Source organism: Euwallacea fornicatus, chromosome 16 (genome assembly GCF_040115645.1).
Source record: "Euwallacea fornicatus isolate EFF26 chromosome 16, ASM4011564v1, whole genome shotgun sequence".
Taxonomy (NCBI): Eukaryota; Metazoa; Arthropoda; class Insecta; order Coleoptera; family Curculionidae; genus Euwallacea; species Euwallacea fornicatus.
Window position 1 is genome coordinate 663,129 of NC_089556.1, and position 27,099 is coordinate 690,227.

General features: G+C 34.4%; 5 protein-coding genes across 21 annotated transcripts in view; 2 read left to right on the forward strand and 3 right to left on the reverse strand.

The window, feature by feature from the left end:
• Positions 1–290: 290 nt before the first annotated feature.
• On the forward strand, positions 291–4,065 carry LOC136344258 (coilin-like). Its single transcript, XM_066291558.1, has 4 exons — positions 291–1,187; positions 1,696–3,367; positions 3,470–3,569; positions 3,816–4,065. The coding sequence occupies exons 1-4, from the start codon at positions 949–951 to the stop codon at positions 3,947–3,949; spliced, it is 2,145 nt and encodes a 714-aa protein (XP_066147655.1). The 5' UTR covers positions 291–948; the 3' UTR covers positions 3,950–4,065.
• Positions 4,066–4,286: 221 nt separating this feature from the next.
• tud (tudor domain containing protein) lies at positions 4,287–18,581 on the reverse strand. Of its 5 annotated transcripts, none has more exons than XM_066291543.1 (33): positions 18,398–18,581; positions 17,996–18,332; positions 16,301–16,482; positions 15,703–16,238; positions 14,991–15,271; positions 14,667–14,860; positions 14,440–14,597; positions 13,911–14,057; positions 13,345–13,520; positions 13,205–13,291; positions 13,099–13,125; positions 12,968–13,042; positions 12,529–12,671; positions 12,319–12,475; positions 11,903–12,085; positions 11,651–11,674; positions 10,646–10,750; positions 10,417–10,594; positions 10,111–10,321; positions 9,902–10,055; positions 9,590–9,848; positions 9,373–9,536; positions 8,175–8,326; positions 7,932–8,110; positions 7,618–7,873; positions 7,143–7,353; positions 6,749–7,076; positions 6,491–6,616; positions 6,155–6,275; positions 5,765–5,944; positions 5,455–5,709; positions 5,226–5,402; positions 4,287–5,168 (listed from the first exon to the last, which is right to left on the reverse strand). In XM_066291543.1, the coding sequence occupies exons 2-33, from the start codon at positions 18,220–18,222 to the stop codon at positions 4,474–4,476; spliced, it is 6,348 nt and encodes a 2,115-aa protein (XP_066147640.1). In that variant the 5' UTR covers positions 18,223–18,332; positions 18,398–18,581; the 3' UTR covers positions 4,287–4,473. The 5 variants fall into 5 exon arrangements, with proteins under 5 accessions (XP_066147640.1, XP_066147644.1, XP_066147639.1 ...); XM_066291547.1 differs by lacking the exon at positions 18,398–18,581 and having other exon boundaries at positions 4,287–4,841; positions 4,899–5,168; positions 17,996–18,374; XM_066291542.1 differs by lacking the exon at positions 18,398–18,581 and having other exon boundaries at positions 17,996–18,374.
• Positions 18,582–19,898: 1,317 nt separating this feature from the next.
• On the reverse strand, positions 19,899–22,063 carry olf186-M (Ki-ras-induced actin-interacting protein-IP3R-interacting domain olf186-M). 2 transcript variants are annotated; one of them, XM_066291566.1, is made up of 5 exons: positions 21,896–22,063; positions 21,470–21,634; positions 21,237–21,402; positions 20,920–20,987; positions 19,899–20,836 (listed from the first exon to the last, which is right to left on the reverse strand). In XM_066291566.1, exons 1-5 carry the CDS (start codon positions 21,916–21,918, stop codon positions 20,794–20,796), a joined length of 465 nt encoding a protein of 154 aa, XP_066147663.1. In that variant the 5' UTR covers positions 21,919–22,063; the 3' UTR covers positions 19,899–20,793. The 2 variants fall into 2 exon arrangements, with proteins under 2 accessions (XP_066147663.1, XP_066147664.1); XM_066291567.1 differs by having other exon boundaries at positions 21,900–22,054.
• Positions 22,064–22,183: 120 nt separating this feature from the next.
• On the reverse strand, positions 22,184–25,432 carry LOC136344263 (uncharacterized). Of its 3 annotated transcripts, XM_066291563.1 has the most exons (6): positions 25,320–25,392; positions 25,200–25,245; positions 23,363–23,476; positions 23,065–23,303; positions 22,898–23,020; positions 22,185–22,837 (listed from the first exon to the last, which is right to left on the reverse strand). In XM_066291563.1, exons 2-6 carry the CDS (start codon positions 25,233–25,235, stop codon positions 22,735–22,737), a joined length of 615 nt encoding a protein of 204 aa, XP_066147660.1. In that variant the 5' UTR covers positions 25,236–25,245; positions 25,320–25,392; the 3' UTR covers positions 22,185–22,734. The 3 variants fall into 3 exon arrangements, with proteins under 3 accessions (XP_066147662.1, XP_066147660.1, XP_066147661.1); XM_066291565.1 differs by lacking the exon at positions 25,320–25,392 and having other exon boundaries at positions 22,184–22,837; positions 23,363–23,460; positions 25,200–25,312; XM_066291564.1 differs by lacking the exon at positions 25,200–25,245 and having other exon boundaries at positions 22,186–22,837; positions 25,320–25,432.
• A 36-nt stretch (positions 25,433–25,468) lies between these two features.
• The window catches only part of CadN (Cadherin-N), a 267,563-nt gene continuing 265,932 nt past the window's right edge, over positions 25,469–27,099 (forward strand). For 9 of the 10 annotated variants that reach the window (XM_066291536.1, XM_066291532.1, XM_066291537.1 and 6 more), the window contains exon 1: positions 26,161–26,198. In XM_066291536.1, coding sequence (XP_066147633.1) covers positions 26,176–26,198 — 23 coding nt within the window. In that variant the 5' untranslated portion in view covers positions 26,161–26,175. Of the gene's footprint in view, positions 25,715–26,160; positions 26,199–27,099 lie in introns of those variants that run through there. The other variant, XM_066291539.1, reaches the window with a different exon arrangement.

The window sequence follows — 27,099 nt, forward strand, 5'->3', positions numbered from 1 at the left end:
AAAATAAATACAGTGATTCAAACGATATTTATTATTTTTATGTAGGGTAGAGTAGATAAATTAAAAGCAAACAGGCGGATATTATCGCAAATAGGTTTTTTCTAAAAGATGAGACAGACCTAAGATCATTAGACTTAACTTGTTAGATCTCAGTTCTTAACAATGCCACAGATTAAAATAAATGTAAATAAACGGTCTTGAAGGCATTTTACCCACGTATCGTACTGAGCTAAAAAATTTCATATAAATATATATTGAAAACGCTCTTTTTTTCTATATAAAGGGTATAAAAGTTAATTCCTGAGGATTAAAATTAATATTGGCGATATTCATCTTTCGACTTAGTTTGAATCGTTAGATTTAAAATGGTTTACGTGTGTTTGTATTCAGTCTTCGGTATCGCGTCCATCGATTCCAGAAATAAACGGCTGAATTAGTCATTAGATGGTTTTTTTTTTTAATTCTAACACCAAAGACCACAACGAAGTGACTCAAGGACAAACTCATTCCCTGCTAGATTCTTCAAATTTATTATTATTTTTTGCAAAACCGTACTCTTACAAAAAAAAGTGACACGAATTAAGGTTAAAAGAATGTAAACAAAAGATGTGCGGTATGTCACAGTGGCTACGTCCCAATCGATGCGCAGTAATCAAAAAACGATTTATATGGGCCTTAGCTAACCTATAAATTTCTACCCTCCTTACGTCCTGTGTCCTACGATAGTGGTCGCTTTATAGACGAGTCCCAAAGCCCTTCATAATGTTATTAATACTATAGTTTTTACCGCGCTTTGCCCTTTTTATCTCATCTTTTTTTCTCGTCTTGTGTATGTAGATAACATAATAAATTTCTCAATATTTAATTCCTAAAGAAATGATCGTCGGTTGATAAAAAAAATATATATATAAGTGCTAATTACCACACGTGGGGACAACGTTCGGAGCAATGTCTTTAAATACAAATTTTGCTAATATTTTCACTGTAACGCTAGATCTAAGTAAATATTACAAAGATTACCGTAAATATACAATAATTTTGATTAAAGACACTTTTAAAACAATACAAGATGTAAAACAGCACATTGAAAATCTCTTTAAAATAAAAGATTTTTATTTAACTATTGCACAACACTATTTACCTGCTGCAGAAGATGTGAGGATTCTTCATAGCCAGAAGATCGTGTGGTAAGTAGGTAGATTCTTTTGTCATTTCTGTCTATGCAGTATGCCTTTTAGGGGCTAATGTTTCAGGTAGACCTAGTTATGATTGTTTTAAAGAAGAAACCATGTTCCTTGTATATAGTGAAAAGAGATTTAATCAGAATTAAAGGCAAGAAATTTGTCAAAAAATTATTGACACATCATATCAATAAGCTAGCATCATCACATGAAGTTATATTTAAATAAACCAATTTTGTGCCTTTCCCAAAAGTAAAATATAATATGTATGTAGATGTGTACAAAAACAATAAAAATGTAATTGATTCCAACTCAGAAAAATGATTTCAACTGGTGACCGCTTTGTTATTGTTCTGATTGTGTATATTTTGAAGATTAATAGACTATAGTTTGTACTGGCTTAATCAGAACTGAAATGCTAAATAATAGCAACACTGTCAGATTTTAAGTATATAGTATTGCAAAATATTAAACATTTCATTGTTGTTTACTAATGTTAACTTTCCATCTTCAGTGTTCATCCCATACATCAACTTGAGGCTGCATATGAGCTCTTTAATAATATCTCTACGCTGGAGGATATTGTCCCAAACACGCCGACGAAAAGACGATTAGAAGAGCAGCCTAATTCAACAGGCGAAGGAGACGTAGATTACAAAAGGCACAAAACTGATTTCCAAGCTCCTGGTACCAATTTTTCAAATAATACAACTTCCCTAGAAGAGGATCAGGCAAAAACAGAAGTTCCTCTATCAGTGTCGACTCCAATAACTGTTATAGATTCAGTTACAGAGGAGAAACAAAATCGAGAAAGTCCGGATATTACAAGCCAAGAAGGATTGACCCCTGTGAAACCCAATAAATGTCACATTAGTACAGTTGATCCAATATTACCAGAGACAGCAGTGAGACTTTCAAGACAGGCAGACACTGCAGTTCAACAATATACCAAATATGTTCCCCCACAAAGAATAACTGATGAACATATATCAAAGAAACGAGTTAATATTGTTAAAGTTGAATATCTTACCAAGCCAGGTGTTGTTGCAGGAAATGACAAAGTTGTGGCAAGTGATCGTTTGTCTAAACGGCTGTCAGAGTGCTCAGAGGATTTCCCAAGAGAAAACTATGTCAAGATTATGATCTCTGAATTTGAAAAAGTCATTCCCTCAGGGAAGGTTGAGGCATCTCCTGAGAATCAAAAAGAAGAAGCATCAAATTACACCCAAATTTATTTAAATCAGAAAGCCGCAAATACCTCATGTACCAATCCGGCATTTAGTAGTGAGAAGACAGGTTTAGATTCTTCTGAGCCAAAGAAACAATTAGGCAAAGTTCTACAAGTCCTCAAAAATGATGTGAATCCACAATTATCAGCAACTGACTTGTCACAAAGCACCTTCCTAAAAGATGACGTGATCTCATTACCATCAAGTGATAGTTTTAATGTACCTGTGCTGATAGGACCTGTAAAAGAGAACGAGACGTGCAGCTTTAAAAATCCTAGACCGATACCTTGCGTATTGGATGGAATTGAAGAAAGTAATTTGAAAGATCCGAATTATTTAAATGGTCCTCGTATTTCTGAAATATACCTGGATTCTTCATATGATTCAGTCATGCACAACATTAGTACTGCTTCACAAGAATTAAACACTACTACTGACATCCTAAAATCTGTAAAAGATAGTAAAATGAGAAAATCTAGTACAGGGTTTGGTATAGGTTCTTTTTTAGAGGAATTAAGGGAAACATCTTCAGTCTTGTCTCAAGAAAGCGATGTTTCATCAATAGAACATGTAAAGAAAAGAAAGCGATTGAGGAAACGCGTTAGAAAATCTAAAAGCAAAGTTGAACCGTTATTTATACCGGCTACACATGGAATTTCTATACCTGAAACTGCATCCAATATTCAGAGGGTTCATATAAGGTTTGATGACCAAGGACGAGCAATAAATCAGGATGAAGAGCAAAGTGTTGAAGCATTGAAGATTGATGAGAAAAGTAGTGATCCTACTGGGAGTGAGAAATCTTCTGTTGTTCCCCAAGTTGAAGCAATGCCAATTGCTAACGAAAAAGATATTTTAATGGAAGATAAACCGATATTTACTGCGGAAAATATCGAGAATTCTCCATCTATGAAAGATAGACTTGAGCCCAAGGTTGGAGATATCATAGCTTTTAAGGTAATATTTTAATACTCCAGTTTCGATGAAAGTAAAATTGCATATTACGATATTTTATTATGTTGCGCAAAGTTTCAGTCGTTTATAAATAGCTGTTTGCAGATTCTCAAAATCTCAGAAAACTATACCCCACAATTGTCCAGTCGTATTATTGGGAAAGTAACAAACTACGCGTCCGAAGTTGTGTCTTTTAAGATACTAAGTAAGTCAAATTTATTAAATATTTTATGTCTGATTGGATTATAAAGGCCTCATTATGATATCGTTCTGTGGTTGTAAATTGACTTATTATAATCCTTGTATAATAAAGCAGGTAACAGTTCTATGTTCACTTAAATTTTACAATGCAATTCTACAACATGCGATGTATCTTTACATTTACGTTTTATGGGTCGGATTGTATGTTATATTTTTAATAAAAATGTATTTATAGTTCCCGCGTTTTCAGGTGGTATGCAGGAATTTGCTAATCCCACTGGAAAATTCTTCATAGATCTCGATGTAGAAGCAATGGATATAGAACCAGGGTGTAAAGAGTTGCGATGGGAGAATGTTGTCGAACCGAAGTTGTTATTCCCTTAAAGTATTCGTTATTATCACTTATTGTCCTCTATTAATTTCTTATTTTCTTTTGTGATTTTGTTATAATTATCCTTATCCGCAATTAAAGAATAATGATGTTGAGTCCTAAAGTCGAATATTGCAATATTATAATGTATTATAATGTAAGTAGAAGTAGAACCACTTTAAAAAAAAGTTGGAAACATTAGATAACATTGAATCTAAGGTAGTTCGTCTGTAATTACTCGTGCGCTCACATAAGAAGTTCAATGAGCATCCCTTCAATAGCAGCACACTAAATGGAAACACTATTACTTTTATAAACTTAGTATGTTCCAGAAAAAAAAATAACACAACGTATCGATACATACTTTATAATTCACATAAACAAGAAAACCGTTAAAGAAAATGAGGCGATTCTCGGAAAATAAACGTGCTAGAACACACACTTAATCCACAAACACTTAAGTGTCGGTACGAATCAACATGATTAGTAAAAACGAGCTGTAATTAAAAAAAGTAAGTAAATTATATTAACAGCACATTTAACCCTCCTGCTCCGGTACAGGAGTCTGTGGCCGAGATAAAACTGCAGGCAAAATTTTGTCATCATGACTTATACGACGGCCCTGAGAACTGGAAGGTCTACTTGCGGGTTTGTTTTCTTCGGTTAGGTTTTCGGGTAGAGGACTTTGAGGACGTGACACGCAACCGGGGATAATTTGTTCATCGTGACGACTGCGAGGTCTTTCTGTACTGGACGGTCTACTCTTTACTGACTTTTGCACAAGTTTAGTTGAAACTGACTCATCACGAGATGTTCCATCATCTGGCTTAACAATTTCCTTCTTCAACGTTTTTATTTCTTGATCTTCAGAGGAAACTGCCTGAATTTTGGTTTTACTCTCGTTTTCTACAACCTCCACTTTTAAATCTTTTCTTTCTAGTCTATTCAATTCTTTGACATCACCTTTCTCTTTTTCAGCTTTAAAATTGGGGTCTTCACTTTGCTGAAATCCTGTTTTTTCCACTTTGCCTGTCTTAATTATCTCCTGTTCTGTAATAACACCCGAATCTTCATCTAAAATAGTAATATCATCTGCAATCTTCTCAAGCTCAGAAGAACATCTGGAGTTTTGGTCTTCCGTTTCTGGGGCTGGATAAACGACCGGCCCCGATGTTGTTTCAATTATTTCTGTAACTGTCTGCTTGGAATGTTGGCTCTCAAAATTATCACGACCTGAAAGAGAATATTATAGTCATCAGTAGTGTTTAGTGATATAAAGTAGTCATTTACCGGCTTTGTAGTCAATTACTTGATCCTCACTCGCGGATAGGTCCTCAGTCTTCTCGGATTCATTATTAGATAAGTTATGTGTGGTTTTTACGCCTCCTAAATTTATGCGGATATCCACGCCCTGCTTATAAAGGCGAACACCATTATCACTTATAAATTCTACTTGGAATAAAGTATCTGCAATAAATAATTTTAATAACAACAGAGATTTTCAATTACTCTTTCGTACTGTTAGGGTACAGTTTTAAGAAGTTCATGCTGGACTCCTCGTCCCAAGCCATGTTAGGCATGGGTTCCAGGTATAATTCCGGTAACATTTCCTCCCCCTTTTCAATGCAGAATTTTAATAAAGATTCGAAATTTCTAACAAACCCGTCTTCAGTTACAGGTAAAAGTTTTGGAACTATGTTTTCACCGTTGAGCAGTAGCTCGACCGTAGCAGTTTCCCCTGCAGTAACTTTGTTTAATTCGAATGTAGTCGCACCTAAAAATGTACTTTAGAAATCGTAATTTTGAACTTGAACTTAAAGAAAATTTACCATCTGCAGCAAGTTCAGCAAATTTATCTTGAGTCTGTTTGGTCCAGTACGGTATCGTTTCTGGCCTTTGAAGACTACACTTCTGGGCCAAAGGAGGGGTCACTACTAAGTTTTCTGGTAGCTGTCGAAGACTGCTGCTTACGCTTGGGTTGCCGTAATCGATGAAAAGTAGTTCAATACCTATTCGGAAAGATGGATATTGGTATAAATAATTTAATAACTAAGATTTAAACTGTTTACAGCCAGTTATTCAAGATTGTAACAACCAATGCTCACGAATGAGGGGACTTATTGTTGAGGTTGATTTTTCTACTCACAATATGACTTATCAAGTGAATTGCAAGGTAAGTGTTTTAAAGCTTATAGTATTTTTGCTCAAATTATATTTACCTGCGACTGTATTTGATAAAATCCGGGCACGATACCACATGTCGTCATCCGGAAATAATGCTGCGCATAGTGTACCAGGTGTCAAATCTTCTAATTCAGGAAATTGTTCAGCACCGGAAAGCTGCAGAAGGAAGTCATATTCACAAGTGAAATTATCAAGGTAAAACCGAAGACTAATAAAATTAAATATTTATTGAAAGATTGTTCACAAATAACTTTATATACCTTGGTCTATGTAGTTTTTCATTAACATACCATTTAGAGACCTTTGTTTTATATGCTATTTTGCCCATAATTTTGTGCAATGCGACTATTTCCGCTAAATTCTCTACCCACCTGCTCTGCGATAAATTCCAATTCATTCACGCAATTCTCCATTTGAACCCAAAACTCTGAAGGAGAATTTAAATGACTGACGAAACATTTTGCGACGCTACTCTCGGCACCAATTTCGCATGGAGTCTGAAAAAATTATTTTAATGTTATGTAATCTAATTTGTTGGGTTTCTGATTACTACTACAAGTTAGTTTGCGAGTTGAAAACAATGTAAATTAACCATATGCTTAATAAATGTGTTCTTAATCACAACTTACGGCCAGATTTTGAGCTATCAACACATCCTTTATGTTAGTCCTGTTCGCATATACCTCCACGATATTGGTTTTCTCATCTTGAGCGATAAATTGTGCGGTCACATTATCATATTTTGTCAACTCCTCAAATACTTCGAGAGCCTGCTCGCTCCATTCTTCGTCTATCGCTTTAAGTTTCAAGCTGCATCTAGAGGCGTACACCGCGAGACTTAACAAATTTGCGGGCAATGTTTTTATTTCTGTTGTCTTGTTGCTAATCACATCGGTATTGCCGTAATCGATGAAACGGACTGTGGTTATGTCTTCATCGGCATCCAATACTTCAGCTCTAAGAAAGAAGGAAAAAATACTTTATTTTCATGGCAATTGGAAGGTTTGAAAAACAAGCACTGACCGGTACCACAAGTGGTCAAGGCTGTAAGGTGCAGCACATAAAACTCCGACCGAAATATTCTCCACTATAGGCATTTTTCCTGCCGTATCCTGCAGTTGTTGTTGCAATTCTTCTAAAGCTGCTTTGGTTTCGGTAAATTGTATATAAAATTCGGTCGGGCTGTCGATATGGCTGACAAAGACAGGGATTCCGGGCTGAGCTATTTCTGCAACTGAAAGAGGCGCAGAGTACAACCAAAACGAAAAAAGATTTCAAACCTCTTTGGTACCACTCAGATTTATGTAATGTTGTCTGAATTTTGAAAAGTTTCTCAAAAAACTGAAATTTCACAGTGGCATAAGGTCAGTCAGATATCTCAATTCTGAGATCGATTATAAATTTTGCAACCAAACGTTATTCCAATTTTTTTTTCTTAATTTCTTTGTTGCTCAAGCTTTTTTTTTTAACTCGAATTAAAATGAGCCCATTTGCTTACCTACAGTTTTTCCTGGGGTCGGTGATTGCTTCTCTGCAAATTGTTGCTCAGTTACAGGTGAAGGTTCATGAGCAACTTCCACAGCAACAGTCTGTTCTTGTGCGATTTTTTCAGCTGTCAAGGAAACCTGCTCCTTAATTTTCTCTGGTTGAACCCATTCCTCCAGTGCACCTTCCCAACCGTTATCCCCATAACAGATAGAGGTGACTACGTTTTTATCCAGAAACGAGGAAGCTGCCCCGGAAGTTACACTGACCTGTTTATGGTGTTTACATCCAGAAAACATCTTCCAGTAAAATTTAACTAAAACCTACCTGCACACACATCATGCTAGGGACGTTGAACTCGCTTTTTAGTTCTCTTAGCGAGCTAAAAGGCACGTTCTCGTAGTTTCCATAATCAACATAAAAAACTGTGGCATTATCGTCGTCGAAACTATCGACTCTCCCTCGGTACCAATTGCCATCACAACCGTGGACAGCATATACAAAGCCTATTTTACAAAAAAATAGGTCTTGATATAATATCAAATTTCAAATCATTTTACATTGCTGTACCTTCTTCCGGAATTATGTTACTTTCCTCAGTAACATTTTCGTAAGCCTGAAATAACTTATGTAATAAATCAGTGATTTGGTCCCCTTGAGCGTTCGGCTGAATAAAAACAGACGTCTCGGTTGCATGAGAAACGTAACCCACCAGCGTAGAACTAAAATAGTAAAAGTTAGTTAAGTTTAATGTAGATTTTAGCGACAGTAATTTCTATGAGTAACTATTGCAAAAAAACTATTTTCCTTAAGCCAATACTTCATATTGCTGATATGTTAAGATTGATGTAATATTAATAGAACTTGATAGAAAAAAAAAGATGTGACGGTATGCTTAAAATCATGCGATCTATCATTTTTCATCATAAGTTCAAGAATCAATAAATTGTCCAATGAAAGCAAGCAGAATTTGCATCTCCCATTCGCATAGAACCATTTGTTATTGATACCCGAAACGAGAAGTTTACCAAGTTTCAACGACAAATTATATCGTTTGTAAAATTATTTCATAATTAAGAACAATTCGAATCCAGCCTTACCGAACTCAGGTCTTGAATTAAGTTCCATCAACATTCTCAACATAAACTTGGGCTGTTATTACGACCTTTTTTCTGTTTTCTCAAAATTATGTTCGAACATCTCCAAAACCCAATCCCTCCAACGCTATTTAATCAGATTTTGCTTGGTGATGTTCTCACTCACAACTCGCATAAGTATTTAACTTATTTATCATGATATTATATAATTTTTATTTCAAATAACTTGTCCCGAAACCCACAATTTCGCGTCATTAGTCACTCCGCTATTACTTTTCAAAAACATTTTTTTAATGCCAAATTCTCATTGGTGATCCATTCCAATTCAGTTTTAACACCATTTTTTTCGTCGAAAACTGAAATTACCCTTTCATAAATTTTATAGATTTTGGCAGTGTTTTCAGCGATTTTTTTGGATTTCCAGAACTTTTTGAATATTTTTAGAGTCCTCACTGCGATTTAAACGATTTCTTTTTGGAAATGCCGGGATCTCTACTTTACCTCTAGTTGTGTACGTGCTTGAGGAACAATGATGCGCATGATATACATTGTGACCTTCGCAGCCGCGCGTCAAAAAGTTTGGGATGGTGAACACCCTGTACATTATCGTAGTTATAATTTAACTTTTCCTAGAATTAAGACAAACATTTGAAAATTAAATCTTTGCTCACCTGACCACTAACGGAGGGCATAGGGGATCCACATTATCTAACGCTCCCTCATCAGGTGTTAATATCACAATTTTATTGCCTTCGTTGTCATAGAAAGTTACGTCTAACACGGTACCATCTATTACATTATCGACGTACATGATCAAAATTTGTTCCACATAAGTCTTAAAATGAAACGATTAAAATTTTAAACATACATGTATATAGAAATAAGAACCTTCAAGAGATCCTCAAATGATTCGCTAGCCCTCTCAATATTATGTGCTTTACAACTCAATGCCAAGCCACATTCCAGAGCAACGATAATATCATTTAAGTTGTTTACGCTTTTAAGTACCACGCGGAACTGTTGATTAAGTAGTAGAGGAACTTGGACACCTAATTCTGGCTGAGTGTTAGCCGGAACTTTTATAAGGTTAGCTTGTTTGAGAAGTTGCAAAACCTCGTTTTGATTGTCCCATAATTGGACATAAGTTCTGAAAAATCACTAATTGATTACTAAAAAAAATATAAAGTATAATGAACTGACCGATTTTCATCTCTGTTTAAAAATCGGGCGATGTAAAATTCTTTTCCAAAATACTGGGAAAAGATTGATGGGTCAGGCCAATCTTCACCGCAAGGAGCCACTTTGGCCAATCCACAGTTCAAACCCTGAGCGGGCATTTGCATAAATTTCTTGTCTGCAATAATTTTTTTGTTTGAATTTTTTAAGCTATCGTAGAATAAACTTTGTACCAATTGGCCAGACTTTCGTAATAGTAGAAACATTTCCGAAGTCCACGTAAAACACTTTGTAAAGACCACCCACGACTTCTAAAATTTGCGCTCTGTATAGAACGTTATCTTCAGCAAAAAGACCTACTACTGGTGCTCCTACGGCACAGGATTCCGGTATTCTATCCTTATAAAATTGTTGTATTTCATCCATTAATATTTTAAACTCCGGCTGAAATTCAGAATAAAATAATGACAATAAAAAATTTGTTTATAAACTAACGTTAAAGTATAATTCAAAAACATTACTTTTCCATGGAATCTTACCTGAATGCTTTGTAGTTGACAATAAAAATGTGCCGGATTATGGAACCAACTAATCACTACAGCGGCTTCGATACCTACAACATCTTGTTTCGCGAAAGACGCAGAGTTTGGAGCTGCATCGAGGGGCACGCTGACACTACTTACATTCCATGAGTTAGTGTCAAACGAATTGCCTCCCCTACGAATCAACTCCTATAAGTGCTGTTATAAATTATTTGGTAATATTTACTTGTGTTGGAAGCCCCTTCCGGCACCATAATCATTTCTAGAACTAGTTCTGGGACCTTTGCGGAAGCTTTTTTCTGAACCGCTTGAACTCAGTTCACTGCCGTCTCTAAAAACACAAAACTCTACAGTGGCGTGATAATATACTGGATGGGTTAAAAAAACACATAAAGCACACCGAATTTTACATTGGACTACAAGTGAATATACTCAATCTTGTAGGTAGCTATTTATCGGAAGAGAAAGCATAAAAATAATTATTTCCTATTTTTTTCAATCTTGGAACTGCGCTAGTTTCAGATATTAGCAGCCCGAATTTTAGTGAAAATTCATCTGGTATAATCTGCAATTCAAATACATACTTTAAAAAAATAATGAGAATTAAGTTAGAAGCACATATAAATAAAACCTTTTAGAAACTTTCTGAATTGGATTTTCCTAAAATACTTGTTTACAAGCAACAAAAATTAAAAATTGAAACTACCAATTCACTTATCACCACAATTTACATAAGCATTATTTCGTAACGCACATTCTTGTACCGTGACCTAAGCATTCCCACATAAAATTTATGACATTCTGGCAATGTATTTTATACAGTGTGGCGATTTCAGTGATTCATGTAGTTGAGGATTTGTCAAAGCAAGTCCGTGGTGCATTTAGGAAAAACAAAAGTAGAAATACAGATGCAAAATGGAGCTTTAAAACTCACTGAGGATCACCTCCATCTCCAACAAATGAAAGCTCCTCCACATAAAACAAATTTAATGACAAATTTCATAGGCAAATTAACTAGGTACCGCAATAAAAGATTAGGTTTCAAATATATGTTTCGGAAACCCAAAAATACATACAAGCTCCCATAAGACACTTTCTCAAAAATATATGCAAAGAGCATTTGCATAATTACAACACCGACACACAAATAGTAGTCACAAATGCATCAACGAACCTGAGTATGTGTTTTTAAATTACTTACACCGCATTGATCGTTTTACCATTCATTTACCTGTTATGCCTAGGTGGGCATGGTCTGAAAAGGATTATTACTGTTGACATAAAATGTTAAAGAAAGTGTTTCAACTAAAGGCCTGTTCCGACAGAAAGGTAAATCGATTCCGGATCTTCAGAAATAGTCAGAAAAATGCGGAGAATACCGATCGAAAAGGCTTCCACATATTTCTGACGTTTTTGACGACCCGGAATTATTTTCCTGCCTTGTTGGATCAAAACTTTTATATTAAACACTTGCACTACTTACTTTCTGAAATCCTTTCTGAAACCGTCTCGATTAAACCCATCTTTGTTCCACCCGCCTTTGGCGTCGTCTTTCTTGTCCCAGCCCCCTTTATTGTCTTTATTGGACCATGCGGCCTTGTCACCGTCTCGACTTTTCCAACCACCTCGCTCACCCCGATCTGGCCTGTCACTACGATTGTCATACCTGAAGGAAAGAAAAAAAAATTAATGTGAATATCATTAAAACAACATAAACGTAAATAGATGAAGCACACAAATTAACCCTCATCGTCCATTGTTCTCATGTGACATTCGGAATTCACGTCTTCTAAAAGGCGGAACTCGACAAATATCTCGAACCTTTTACTTCGTAATCATTGGGAAAAGTTTATGAAAAATGAATTATTGTAATGGCGAAAGTGAGAATAAAACACTCACTTTTTCCGTCCTCCGAACTTATCCTCCCTGGACTTGCGCCCACCGTCAAAACTGTTCTGTCCCGGGGAAGTGGCATCCGTCCATCCCTCGTCGGATGCAGGTGAAGCACTTTCATTTACCGGACTGTTGTTCCAAATTGACGACTTCTGAAATTCATCTTAAAAAAAAAATCAACAAAACTCTAATGAATGGACTTTCCAATTGACGTACTATCTTGATTATTCCGGTTACTATTCCTATTTTCTCCTCCCCGTTCGCCTCTGTCCCTATTTTTAGTAAACCTTTCAATTATATTCGACCTTTCTCCTTGCTGGTTCCGATCGCCCCAGTCCCTATTGTTTCGGTCTTGTCGACTGCAAATTTAAACGTATATATGTATAGGATGAAACTTAAATATTATTTGTAAAAATTCAAGGGCAGAAATTTTTCGCACCAAACAATGATCAAGAAAAAGAATGGTTAATATAAACATTCGTGTGTAAATATCTCGGTTCCAAGGCACAGATTAAAATTTGAAAAGGACCTTAATGTGGTCTCTACAGTTCTTAGTTCATCAGATATTTACATCAATAATCAATCAGCTTTTTTTGTCTTATTTTTATGAAAAGAATATTTATAAAACAACCCGCGAAAGGTTTTTATAGCTTACTTAAATCCTTTGTTATTTTGTCTCCATGATGCACCATCATTGGATGATCCCTCGTTCTGATTAGTATCGTTTTGCCTTAAAAAAAAGAGTATACATTATTTTTAACATTTGAAAAAAGTGAAGAATAATACCTTATACGCCAAGATATGTTTGACCCGCTTAAGAAAACAATAATATTAATATTTAGGCTTATTTACGTGCTTATTAAAAATTTAACGTATTTGGACAACTTCTTACCTCGTGTCTCGGTTTTCATTTCGCCGTGGTGTGTCGTTTCCTCTATCGGTATTTCGGTTATCGTTTCTTTCGTTCCTACCCCAGTCTCTACATAGAAAAATCAACTCATGCGCTCAGACACAAATAATTGTAGTTCTAACCTTGCCGGTTTCTTTTGCCCTCGATAACTATCGCTGGAATCACTGCTCTTTCGGTGTTCCAACGTGTTACCTGCCTGCACCAACATTGGACTCACCTGGCTCTTGGATGCAGCTACTTTATCCAGCAATACTGAAGCAATATTGTAGTTACTGCTATCAATCAGTTCCACGAGAGCCTGAGAAAACAGCGAATAAAATAAAAACACCCTTCCAAATCCTCATGTATTTCAAATAAAATTCTCTTGCTGGATTTATAAACTCCGTTATTCGTATTGCTCGTAATTCGTTGTTTGTGATTCCCCTGTTCGGAAAATAAATGTACCGAATCGCTTGTATCAATTTACCAACTGCCGCCATTGCGTTATTCGCGGTTATTATTGTTGATCAATTTATTACGAATTTCATAAACGAATATGTCAACAGTGAAAAACCAACAACCACTAACAAGCACAATATATCATTATAAATTATAAACACGAAAACAGCAATAATAACAGTGTCATCGAAATAACAGAGATCATAAAGTTTATAGAATTTATAAATCCTACTAATGAAGCATTTCTCACTTTCTTCCCGATCATTTCGTTGACCCTCATCGTAAAATTTTGCTCCAAAATTAGCTCTTCCAACAAAGCGTCTCTCGTTTCGTCTGCACCCATATTTTGATAACCATTCAGACAACATTCTATGGCTTGAGGCCGAAGAACGGTAAGCTAAAATATGTTTTACCTTTTTATGATTTTGAAAAAGATGGTCGACGAAATACGTAAATAATTTATGATTAAAACAAAACTGGTTAACAATACAAACATCTTGACTATTTGTTAATACAACTGTGCAAGGAAACTAATATTTAATTTTTTATTATTAGGCCTACTTCTATAAACATGATTCAAAATTCGATTTAGCTGAACCAGAACTACTACTTAAATTGCTACGTAAGAACAGCAATAATATTCATATGAATGATTAAAGTACCAGTTCTGGTTCAGATAAACACACTTTTGAATCATAACTGAACAACTGGGTTTTACACTGTATAATTTGATCCACAAAGTTGCACAAATTCGTTCAATCAACAGCTAATTCACTTACCAATTCTCCCTCTACCGTTTTTAAATTTGTCACCGGAACCACTTCCTCATTTCCATAATCTATGTACCGAACTCTAACATTATCCTTGTTCACTACCTCTACTATTTCGCTTCGATACCAGAACTGGTCTTCTTCAAAAAGGGCGCAACATGGAAGACCTGTAACCAAAAGACAAATAATTAGATAATATGAAAATATTTCAGAAAATTTTATTTATCAATGCATACCGAGTTTGATTTCATAAACAGGATCACTAGATTGGCAAGACACTTGAAGCTCCGCCATTAACTTTTCGAGTTCTGCTTCTTTACTTAAAAGTTGAACGTAAAATCGGTTACAGCTGAATACATAGCTTATTTTGACTGGCAATGTGAGACCTCTGTTTAGGATTAGTGGTTCTGGATATGCATACTGGGCGGCTCTAGACATATTAACAAAATCAATAAAAGTATTAAATTGTTAAGTAAATTCAAACTTTCAGCTTTCTAAAAAAATAAATTTTAGATTTATCTTTAGTAATACACCAAAATAACACCAAAACAATCCCTCACCTATTAATTACGTCCAAAGCGTTGGTCTTTGTTGCAGGATCCCACAGTTCACATTTTGGTATGGTAATTTTCTTTGCTGAAGACAATACTTTCATATACAGAAGTCTATTATCAACAAACTTTTTAAAAGCAAGTAGCATCTCCATGGTAACCGTGGATTTTTCTACGCCGTTCAAGGCTACTCTAATGGCCATTACTTTAGGGAGTACGTATTTAAAAGGAATTTGATACAGACACTCAAGTGGTAAGGTTTCATAGTTTCCAAAGTCTACGTAAAAAATCTAGAAGAAAAAAAAGGGAATATTGAAGAAACCAAAAGACCAAACACCGAGTGCACCTTATGCAGTATAAAACATGAGATAAAACACAGTACACTACAAAGGCAAGCAATGACTTGAAATATACTCCGAAGTTTCAGCAAAAAAAGCAGTCTCCCCCCCCAAAAAAAAAATCAAATATATGTATAGACTTCAAAGCAACATAGATATATAAAAAAATGTATATTCCCGTAATAGGCGTAGCCAGAACAATTATTTAATGACTATTGAAGAGGCGGCAAGATTAACTGACAGAATAAATTTTTTTTGAGATAAAAATAAAGACTTGGTGTGTTCCTTCATTTCCATGAGAACTGTAGTCTCAGAAAACTTAACAGCATTTTAATAATTTGCGTCTAATTCAACATAAATAAAAAAAACAATAAATATTATACCTTAAATAGATTATCTACTTCATTTGTTACTACAGCACGACACACATTTTGATCCTCCTGACATCTTGCCAAACAAATTGTGCCCGGTAACGGCACATCGTCTAGCAATTTCAAATTAATTTCATTGATATCTTTCATCAATTTAGCTAACATATCCTCCGACTGCTGAAGCTGTACCGAAAAATGTGTGGGACCCTCATTGACAAATGAGACATAAACAGCATATTGCTGCATGGGTTCTAAAGTACATGCTTTAAATGTATGAATTTCCGGAGTCGGAGAGACCACCATCTGAGCGGGACTCGGTTGAGGTCGCCTTTCTAAACTCATGCTGAGCAGCACGGCTTGTTGAGCATTCAGATGTATTGGTTGCAATAATCCACGATTAATCAAGAGAGAACCCACATCTGTGCCATCAATGTATAGGCTTATTAAATAATAGTGAGTAGCCTGGGTTATTAGGTGGCACTGAACTTCTCTATACCGAAGTTCTTTTGCGATAACATCAAATATCTGCTCTTTCCATTCTCCACCGCCTAAATCATAGAAGAAATAATTAAATATTTTTATAAAAAAATAAAAGAAAGTTTATACATGCCTGGGCAATGGGCTTCTGCTAAAATGAAAGAGGTGGCTAATGGTGGTATAGAGGCAAAGGCTGTTGGAAAATTTTGCAGACTTCTAATGGTTTCAGCTGGGACTACATCTCGGTTTCCATAATCTATAAAGCTTACTTCCACAAAAACTTGGTTCAGATAGTCTATGCTGGTTATTTTTGACCTTGAAGGGACAATGATAAGTGTAACTATTTCCAATGCTCTATTTTAACTTACAAGAATATTTATATTAAATTGTGGAAAATTATTTTTATTATTTAGAATATTAGAACAAATTTGAATATAAAAAATAAGAAATCCTTGTTGAGCAAATTAGTTGCAATAACCTATTTTCTGTGTATTAGAAATAAACTTGAAATTGTATTTGATTGTGCCTCGTTTATTCAGTTTTTTTGGAGAAACTTGAGATATGAGGTCTGTGGACATGTTGGGCAACACTCATTAGAGTTGCAAGTGGTAGATACTTCATATTAACTGAAGGTTTAATATATTCTTGTGGAAAAGAGTAATTTACATATGCATGCCAATTGATTTAGTCAAAATTTGACAGTAATTAACAGTGGCTATTGCGTTTTGAGCATCCATAATTAATTATTTCACACCATTCCAAGATGTAATTCCAGTTAAATGTGCATTGAAACTACTTCATGTTTGGTTTCCTCTAGAATATTTTTCAGAAAGTAGCTTCACCTATTTAAAACTAATGGTAAAGAATTAGATGCAAAATCTGTTTATTACTTAAGGTAAGAATTATGAAACTGAGCTTCAATGTTCAATTAAGTTGGTAATGTGTTCTATATGTTTCAGGAGGATTGTTAATTTTTATATTTCTATTTGAGAATAAAATTAATTCTTCGTTAAGGCCTCCAACACAACAAGAAATATCAATTTATAAAGTTGTAGTTAGATTTGGCATTATGTTGCTAACCTGAACATCACTATATAAATAAAATTTCATTTTATGTTTATCATTTCCATAGAAAATCAAAAGATGATCCTGTGCTCTCAAGGGCTGATTTCATTTAACTACAACATGCTGTGGTTTCACTGTGAGTGTCAATGTCAAAAAAGTAAAATTGGTTTATTTTCAATGAAAAGCCAGTGGAGACTAAGCTGCAACTTCATATAGGCTAGCACTAAGTTTTCTAATACTAAAGGCTGTAAATGTTGCTTCTGTGAGAATACTGCTTTGAGTTTAGCAGGCATAGTTAGTAGAAACCTCAATAAAAAGCAAAGAATAGGAATCTTTTAACAAAATATTTAAATTTCACTTTTAAGTTTATACTAAATTGAGGCAACTTCTCGAAGAATTCAATAATAATTTTACACTTACAACCTTGATCACTGACCTTCAATTTGGTTTGCTTTTGTGACATTAATCAATTATCGAATCAGTCATATAAGGTCACATATCAGTGACAAGCTTATTAAACCAAGAATAATATAGTCTAGCAATAAGTGTCACCAAGTTGATGCAAGGTGGGAAATGTAGTGATGGAGACTAGCATAATAATAAATACCACAAAATACAGTTGTTAAACCCATTAATCTCTATGTATATAATTAAAGGTGATATAAACTCAGGAGAACTTGGCTGCTGTGTCCCAAACTATGCAATATACACAGAATTAGCCTTGTATTCTAGCTTCTGCAGTAGTACAAATCCAATTCCATACCTGTAATATTTGTTGTCTTTATACTTGGCACAAACTAGAGCACCAACTTGTAAAGATTCGAACGGTATTTTACCGATGCCTTGATCGAATTGCGAGGAGGCACCGAGCAGAAACTGTTCCACATAAATTGAATTATTTTTTTCTGCTTGCCCCCACACTTTCAAGAAGGGACCCTCCTTATCCACGTAAGTTATGAAAAGGCTCACGGACTGAGCAGTTGGATTCATGATACAGTTACAACCTAACGGATTAAATTAGCGAATCTGGTAGTTCATTTACCGGCATGAACACTCGCTCAACAGGCCATCGATAAGATAAGTGGCAGGTAGGTATTTATCTAAAATATGGTAATAAAAATTTGGCATTTTCTTTATCTTCCGATAGGCAAATTCCCATACATACATGAATAAATAAATAATAAATATCCCGCGGTTTCCGATCTGCACGATTACAATCTTTCAGACCATATTGCGTCTTTGTTTTACATCTAAATTAAAAATAAAAGAGAGATCACACTAACCGCGCATGTGCAACGCAGTTGGTTTTTTAAGGTATTTCAGTTTGATCTCGTACGTGAAGCAACTGAACTGGCTCTCTGTACACCAGATTTGACACGTTTTGAATGGAGCTGCGCCAAATTAAAAAACGGCGTTTAGATTGTACAGGGTGTACATAATTTAACATGTCATCGTGAAAATATTTCTAAGGGCAATAGTACTTTACAAAATAAAAAAAAAACGATAACAAGCCTGCGGTCAAAAATGCAGTATTTTAGACATACAAAGTGAAAAAGATAAATTTTTTTTGTATGTTGACAAACGCAAAATATGAAACTAAATACGAAAATCTTCCATCTTGTAAATCAAAAACGGTGCTTTTTTACTATGGGTCTATCAGCATTTGTTAAAATTATTTTGCAGATTGTTAATGCCTCCTAAAATATTTCTTTGATATATTTTACTCTGTATGCGACTAAAATTATAATTGATAGAAATTTAAGGGTGCCATGTACATGGTCTTAAATTCAAGAACTTCGAAATAAACGTAGCTGAAATATATTAATATTACAGAGGATTGCTTACTGCCAATTTGGTGAACGGGGAGAATTTATTTAACATCATTTATGATTAATCTTAGGTGCATAGAAATAGTTAAATTAATATTTTGTATAAATAATAGAAAATTGTTTGGTTTCATAATAAAAGTTGTACCAGTATTTGATTGAAACACTATTATATATTGTATAATACCTAACAGTTTATTATTCATTCTAATAGATACTGAACATATACATTTCTTTTTTTATAATAAATCATTTAACAACTATTACTAGAACTTTAACTTACATAAATTCAATAAATAACATGTAAAAAAGTGCATAAAATATGGATAAATAGGTGTACATTCACATAAAATTGACAATTTAAATTTAAAAAGATATAAATTGCCTCAAAGTAGGTCGTAAACCAATCGGCTCATTCCAACCAACTCAGGACTAACACAAAAAGCGCAGTCTATAGCTTATCACTTCTTTGTTGGAACGAACCTCCAGTATACGATTTACTACCAATGAATATCCAAAAAATGGAATGTTGTGCTTTATTTTTTATTCTTATTTAATTATTACATGATTGTCTGAAGTCTCATATTAATTATTCACTGAAAATACTGGAAATAAATTAAACCCGCAATCAAAAGGCCTAATATCAATGGAGATATACTTTATGGAATAGCAGAATCACTTTTTGTTCAAAGTTTCTTACGAAACTTTTTTAAAGGTAGAGACACCAATAGAGGAATTTTAGTTAGAAATAGAGAGGTATAGAAATTTCGGCATGTTGCTGCTAATTAGATTTAATTGTTTTCCATTGTATCACAGAACTTTGACATTGAGTAGTAGGTGCTAAAATCTTTGTTTCTTGCTAACAACCGTTATGAAAATACACGTTAGAGGTTAGACAGTATCGAAATCTGGGGAAATTATGTATGTGTACTTAGCTGCCTATTAAAATTATCTCTAAATATTCAAGCACTTTCTGCAGCTAGGCTACCGATTTAAAATATTTTACTTAGTTTTATCATTTACTGTACTAGTTAATAAGAAAATCGGAATATCTGATTTTTAAAATATCTATTATTAGCACTGTACAAAACAGTACTTTTAATAATAGTAATAATTGACATAATGTAAATATAGACATGTAGTTTAAAATTTGAATCTTCAATCTATATCTTTGGTCCACTACAGTTTAATATAGGATGTCCCGAAATTCGTGATCTGGAATGATTATTCACCATTTACTAGTAATGATAGTCACCAGCTATTTAGCTCAACTAAAATGTTATCACTTAATAATTTTGAGACACCATATATAAGCACCCTGATCATTTCTAATTAACTTGATAAAATTTATAAATTGTCTAATTATCTAAAGGAATGTAAAAGTGTGGCCATGAAATATACGTGTATGTAGTATTTTTTGTAATTATTGAATAAATTTTCAAGGTAAATTGGAGTGTTTCAATACTACTTCTGGTCGGAATGGCGAAGTATACATAAAGTACCTTAATAAACTAAAAACTTGTCAATAATTATTATTCTGAAATATTTCGGTAGGAAGATATAATTGCATTTTTTACTATCAATATAAATTGGCAAGAATGCAACAAATGCATTAGGAACTTTCGACTCAATTAGGATATCCGATATTAAAAGACCACGAAAAAAAAATTAGCCTTAGAAAAGACAAAAACCAATGCATATTAATTACGAAGATGTCGTCTAAAATATGTATTATTTAATTCTTTTGTTTCAAATGGACTGGAGAATTCGGAATGGACCTGAAATTTACAAGAAATAATTTTGAGACTTCATTGGAAATCATTTTTACTCTACTGAAATGTAGGTATTATTCAATACTTACTGTGGTAAATCAGCAGAATTTTGAGCATATCTCTCAAGGAACTCATTAATGTCAATTTGGGGTATTAACTGAAATATAAAATAAGTGATTTTTACCTGTTTTATTCCAGATCTTAATTTATTTTCACAATCTTGCAACAAACTGCTGTTATTATACCATGACCTAAATTGACTCATTTGTAAAACAATACCATTACCAATTATATTGCTAACTCATCAGATTACAAATTTATATGATGAAATCTTTGGGACCATTCCTTCATCATCTAAGATATCAATAAATATTCTAACTAGAACCGAACTAGGTGTATTACTTACTCTAGAGGGCTGCAGAAACCTAGCAGGAATTCTCCCTATATTATGTGAATTTCGCCTAGGCCCAAACCCCAAGCTTAGCAATACTTCTTCAGGATCTGGCTTTCTGAGTTCCAACACTGACTCAACACTACTGCAGTGGCTGTCATCTGATTGGATAGAATTATCTCTACATAAGATATGATGATTTTCTTAGTATGGTAGACCTAAATTGCTTTACAGATATGTTATTCTACCTTAATAGTTGTCTCTGTCTGCTCATTAGTGATTGCTGCGGGGCATACATGTTTGAGTAGGAAGTATTTTGGAGATGATTCATTTGGTGGTTCTGAAGGTTTTGCAAGTTCTCTAACCATTGCTGAGTTACCGTAGAGTTTTTTCTTTTAAGTTCTGCCATATTACTATAAAGAACATAGTTGGCTTAAAACTTGCAAATGTCTACTTGGAAAACACTAATTTAATAATGGATTCAATGACTTTTAATATTCTTGTTTTCAGTCAAGATAACCATAGGTGTCTAGTTTAGTTTTAAATTGGTATATCTTTTCTACTTTTTCTCTAATTTTTGAATCTAAGACTTCTGAATCTAAGAAACAGTTAAATTTACCCTAAATTTTTTATTCATTGTGACAACATAAATTGTGTTAGATCTTCATACTCACCTACTTTTAGGTGATTTTTCCATGTCTGCAACTTAATGCGTTCAGCAATTTTATAAGATTATAATAGTTCGTTGAAAAGGTAAGTATCAAAAATAGAACATTTTTAATTAAGAATTATTTTATAAAAACAATAATATCAAAAAATGGAAACAAATTTCATAATTAATATGATTGACAGTGACAATTTCATGGTACTGGACAATTTTGTGTTTGATTTGATAGTTGTCGGTCGCGTTCACAAACAACACAATCCGTTCTAACCAGCGTACGACACACTCACCTTGTCCGCACTTATTGTTCTCAGCTGGACTTCCCTCATAGTTTCCATGCTTTTCTTATGATTGAAATCTTTGTTCAATTTATACTTTAATGTGGAGAATTGACTACTAAATGACTAACAATTAGCATCCAACATACCGCTTCAATAACCCATTAGTGGTATTTGTTCTTCTTATAAATAAATTTAAAGTTGAGCTTAAGCCGATTTACTACTTGACTGGATTTACCGAGGATAAAACAAATCGACGAATATTTTGAATAAGCGGAATCATTTCATTCTGTAGTATCATTTTAATTCTATGATAAAAATATGTTGTATCATTTAGCAGAGGCTTTTAGAGATTTATTTAGATTAAAATTAATTTCGTTTGAAGGCACAAGCCACTTTGGGTACGAATGAGAGTTAAGCCTCAAAATTAAATGAATTGTATATGCTAATGCACACGCATATAAGGATCGATTAAACCGATAAAATATAGATATATGTATATTGCCGCAACAGACGCTATTTAATTCTTAAGATTTCATTGCTTCTTGAAAGTTGGAAGGAAATGAGGAGTTTAAGGTCCTAGTAGGAGCTTCTCTATTTTCTCTTTTTGTTTTTTGGTCAAAACTATTAACTCCTTTGGGTCTACTGAGCTCAAAATCGGATTGCAAAATTCCCTGAAATTTTAGAACATTTTCTATCAATGAACAGTTTTCTCATTACTCTCCGGTTTTTACCTGTGAATTCGTACACCATCCAGTGCTCTTGCTCTTAAAAGCTCATGCGCTTTAAGTTCTCTAATAAATTGAGTCCTTTGCTGCTTACCAGCTTTAAGCAGTCTTTGGCGACACACTACGAAACTACAAAAATAAAATAAACTTAGATCCATTTCTATCTCACTTACTACGGCAATTTTAATTGCGTAGGATCATTAGTGTCACTTGACGCCCTTTCATAATCCTTGGTAGCCTCTTCAATGTTGTTTTCAACACCGCAAATCTGAGACATTTTACTTTTTGCATCCTTTGCCTGCTCATCCCTGAATTCGTTTTCCACTTCTAGCTTCTTAGATTTGATGAATCCCTCAAGACTTTCTCGTGCGGAATCTGTAGTACTGGGTGTATGTTTTATCAAGTCATATATCTAGAGATAGAAGCTTTGGAATAATAGTAAATTTCCTTATGATGTTAATGGTAACTTACCTCATTTTCAAGCGAGCACGCTATTGAGTGTCTTTCCTGTAGAGTTTGTCTTTCCTTAGGACAGTCTTCTTCATTCGACATGTTAATGGAAATTAACGCTGGACACAGGAATTTCTAAATCAAGCGATGAATTTGTAGGAATAAATTTACTTTAAAGTTTTGTGATAAAAATGAGTAAAGCTTAACACAAAACCGCATCAAAAATAATACATTGGCGTGGTGAATAAGGCGCTTCGCGTATAGATACATAATAAGGAGGCTCAGAAGAATGTAGTTTGATCGATAGGTCTGTATGAACAGCGTCGATTAAAAAGTTAGCCTCCTGTGAAATAATCTGATGCTTGTGTTTTTCTTGGTAAAGCATTTTTGTTTACCAAGAATCACAGCAAATGTGCTGATCATAACCTCTGTAATTATCCATGCTCTTTTGGTGTTGGGCAAGCCACAAGTTACAAGACAATGTAAACACCCATAAAATCAATGACTAATAATACCTTTTAAACAACTCCGAAGCCAATTACTGGGCAATTTTGGGGGTGAGGTTGATGTTTCATATAATTATACAACTGAAGGAACTTGATTTTAGATCATCGAGAGAACCCACCCATCAGAAAACAAAGCTAAGTTAAAAAATGACCTAATGACATAGTACCTGGGTATCAGAAATTACTTCCTCGAGAGTGCCGAAAAATTATTTAATACTACCGTGGTATCTTCTTTAGTAGAATGCTTATGAAGAAATGGTATAATGCATCTTGCGCGTATTTTTAGCCCAATTATATTTCTAGGCGGATCGAGTAATTTGCGGCAATATATTCAGATCTGCAGACTCAACCATTTCAGAATCAGTCTTCTGATATGAAAAACGTTGCAGGCACCTGCTTGCTCTTGGGGATAATCTACGTGTTCCACTTTGAATGTATTTCGTATTCTTTATTACCGGGTGGGAATCTCTGACAAATTTTAAATTTAAAGGGATAGTAGCTTCCAGAATTTATAGTCACCTTAGAAAAAAGGTTCATAGAACAATATATGTTAACTTTTCTGAAAAATAAAAATGATGGCTTCTAATGTTCCATCTAACCGATACCAAGAAGAGTTCTCGGGATTGGTTATATAGGGTGTCTTAGTAAATCTGTTACAAGGCGATATCTTCATTGTGGTTAGAGATACTGGAAGATATTTTGGGGACAAATTGTTTGGTTTGATGAAATACATTATGTGGTGGGATTATACAGTTTTTTGAAAAGTCGTTTGACAATAAAATTTTCATTTTGCTTTATTATTTTAGAATGGTGCTCTCAACGTGTTTTATTTTCAATTAAATCTGTACATATTTTTAAATTGGTTCAATATATGACGCAGTACTGGTCGGTTTATTAGTCGTTTTAGCTATTTTTCTTACCGATTTACCTTGTTTATAGTGTCGCAAAGTAAGTTTCTTCATTTTCATGCTCATTTTTTTCTTTTTCGACTCATTCATTCATTTTAATATCGAATTTCTATAAAACACTTTTTTAGACTTCACTAAACTAATACGTCTCGATATTTTGCTGACTCTTATTTTCCTTCAAATGGTTCTTTATTAAACTTATTATATAACTACCTTTTTGTTTTAGATTTTGCAGAATTATTAAAAATACATAGATAAGTACGGCAACCTAATAGGTGGACGAATACTTTTTTGATCTATTGCATATCAAACGAAGATATCAGAGGCGCAACGCTAGTTTAAGCACGTAAAGTTCTTCGAGCAACAAAGTTTTCGGGCGCGTCAAGATTAATGATGAGTTTTACGGTTTGTATACTAAACTAATATTTGTTTTATTTTACTCACAGCAAGATCAACTCCAGCCCGATTTCGAAGTCCCATTCAATAAGACCTGACAAATTTATCTATAGAGTTTCCCTCCTGAATTCCACGCGACATCACAAATCTTAATCAAGGATCACCTACCTCCTCAGGTTGACTGCTTCACAGGTCGATCCCGGTCGCTCCCGAAATTCCTCCCAGAAATCGGGCAACGTCGCGTGTCGTCCATCCCGATTGCGCGAGATTCCCATTCCGACTCCGTCTGGTGTAGTATCGATGTGACGCGGTCCTAAAGCAGGTCGGGCGTATTGCCAACTTCTCTGATTGGTCTGACAACTAAAGCGGGTGAATTGCGGCGATATACGCGTTTCCGGGGGTTTTTGGATGATTTCCGGGCTCAAGATGGACGGCAAGTGAATCTGTGTGGATTTCTTTGGTTGCAGTTGGGGATGTAATTGGTGTTGGAAGTGGGTTTAAGTGAGAGTTCTTCCATTGGAGCCAGGAGCGCCTCGCGCACCTTTTTGAGTCGGATTTTAGAGGTAATTAGCAGTTCAAGGGGTAGAAATGCAGTATTCGATTAGCTTTCTAGGAAAAGTGTTGGGAGTTTTATTATCATTTTATGTGGAAGTGTGAGTGATTTAAATATTACTACATCAACCAGCGATCCGCGCTTGATAGTGTACATTGAACGGAGGGAATTTTTGAATTCCTTCCAAAGATGCGTGTTTTTTTTTTAAATGAAGATGAGTGGGGTTTTCAACTGGTTTTGTAAAGATTTGTGGTTGTAGTGTCCGAAACGTTTCCTCCTGTCAAATGAAGTAATGGCCAGGAAGTCGGATTTTGCGATTGCGCGTTTCTAGGGGAAACTTCAAGCTTGACATCCTATCGAATATTATAAGGGTGCTTCGGCTCGGTCTTGTTACATTTTTATGTTTAATTTTTTGATTTTTTGCTTTGTATATGGTGATTTGCTGCTGAATGATGAAAAAACCAACAATTAATGGAATGTTTGATCTCTGCACGGTGAACCCTCTCAAAATTAAGTCTAAATTTAACACCCATCTCTTATTATTGTTTACAACATAGTTTAATGACCCGCCATATTCATTACTTATGTGTATTACTCTACTACTTTACCTATTCAAATAATTACATTATGCGGCAGCAGAAAGTTCTTAATGGGACCTATATTAAATTATGATAATCCGAGCATGGAAAAGTGTCGTTAACTTATCAATCATTGATTAAATGGTTGATTCTAAGTTATTTTTTTAATGTATATGGTTGATGGATCTTGATAAATTTTCTGGCTTGGATGTCAGCAATTCAACCGATAATTCCTGAAGAGGGATGAAAGACATGCATATTTGCAGTGGAATTTTGTTCTTGGATAAGTAATTGTGCTATTTCGTCGTTAGACAAAAATGTAAATTGTAAGAGCATGTAAGGGATATGGTATACGTATAACGATTGCCCTATTCATTCAGTGGAACAAATTTGAGATCGCCATATCAGTTTCGCACGGCAATTGATAGGCCTCTCTTACCTTAAATTAGTGCATATTTTTTTCTTTCACCCATTCATTGGCAACTGCAAATAATGTGTGGTAAAGCATCAGTAACTAATATATGCAAGTGCTGTAAAGATTTTTTTCTATGAGTGGTAAAAAGAGATTAAGCCTTAATTAAACTTACAGAAGACTACATTAAATTGATAAAATACGCTCTCTTATAAAATATAAAATATTGCGCGCAAAAATATTGCATCTAACACGTGTGAAAGCGTCTTAATTTTCAATTTGGACAGAAAGAAACGGTTTCCACCTAGATGTTTAATCTACATTTACAGCGTGTTGTGGGATATGTTGACACATACTCAATCAACACTATGAAGGTGTCAACAGAAACTGACATAGAGTTGACAA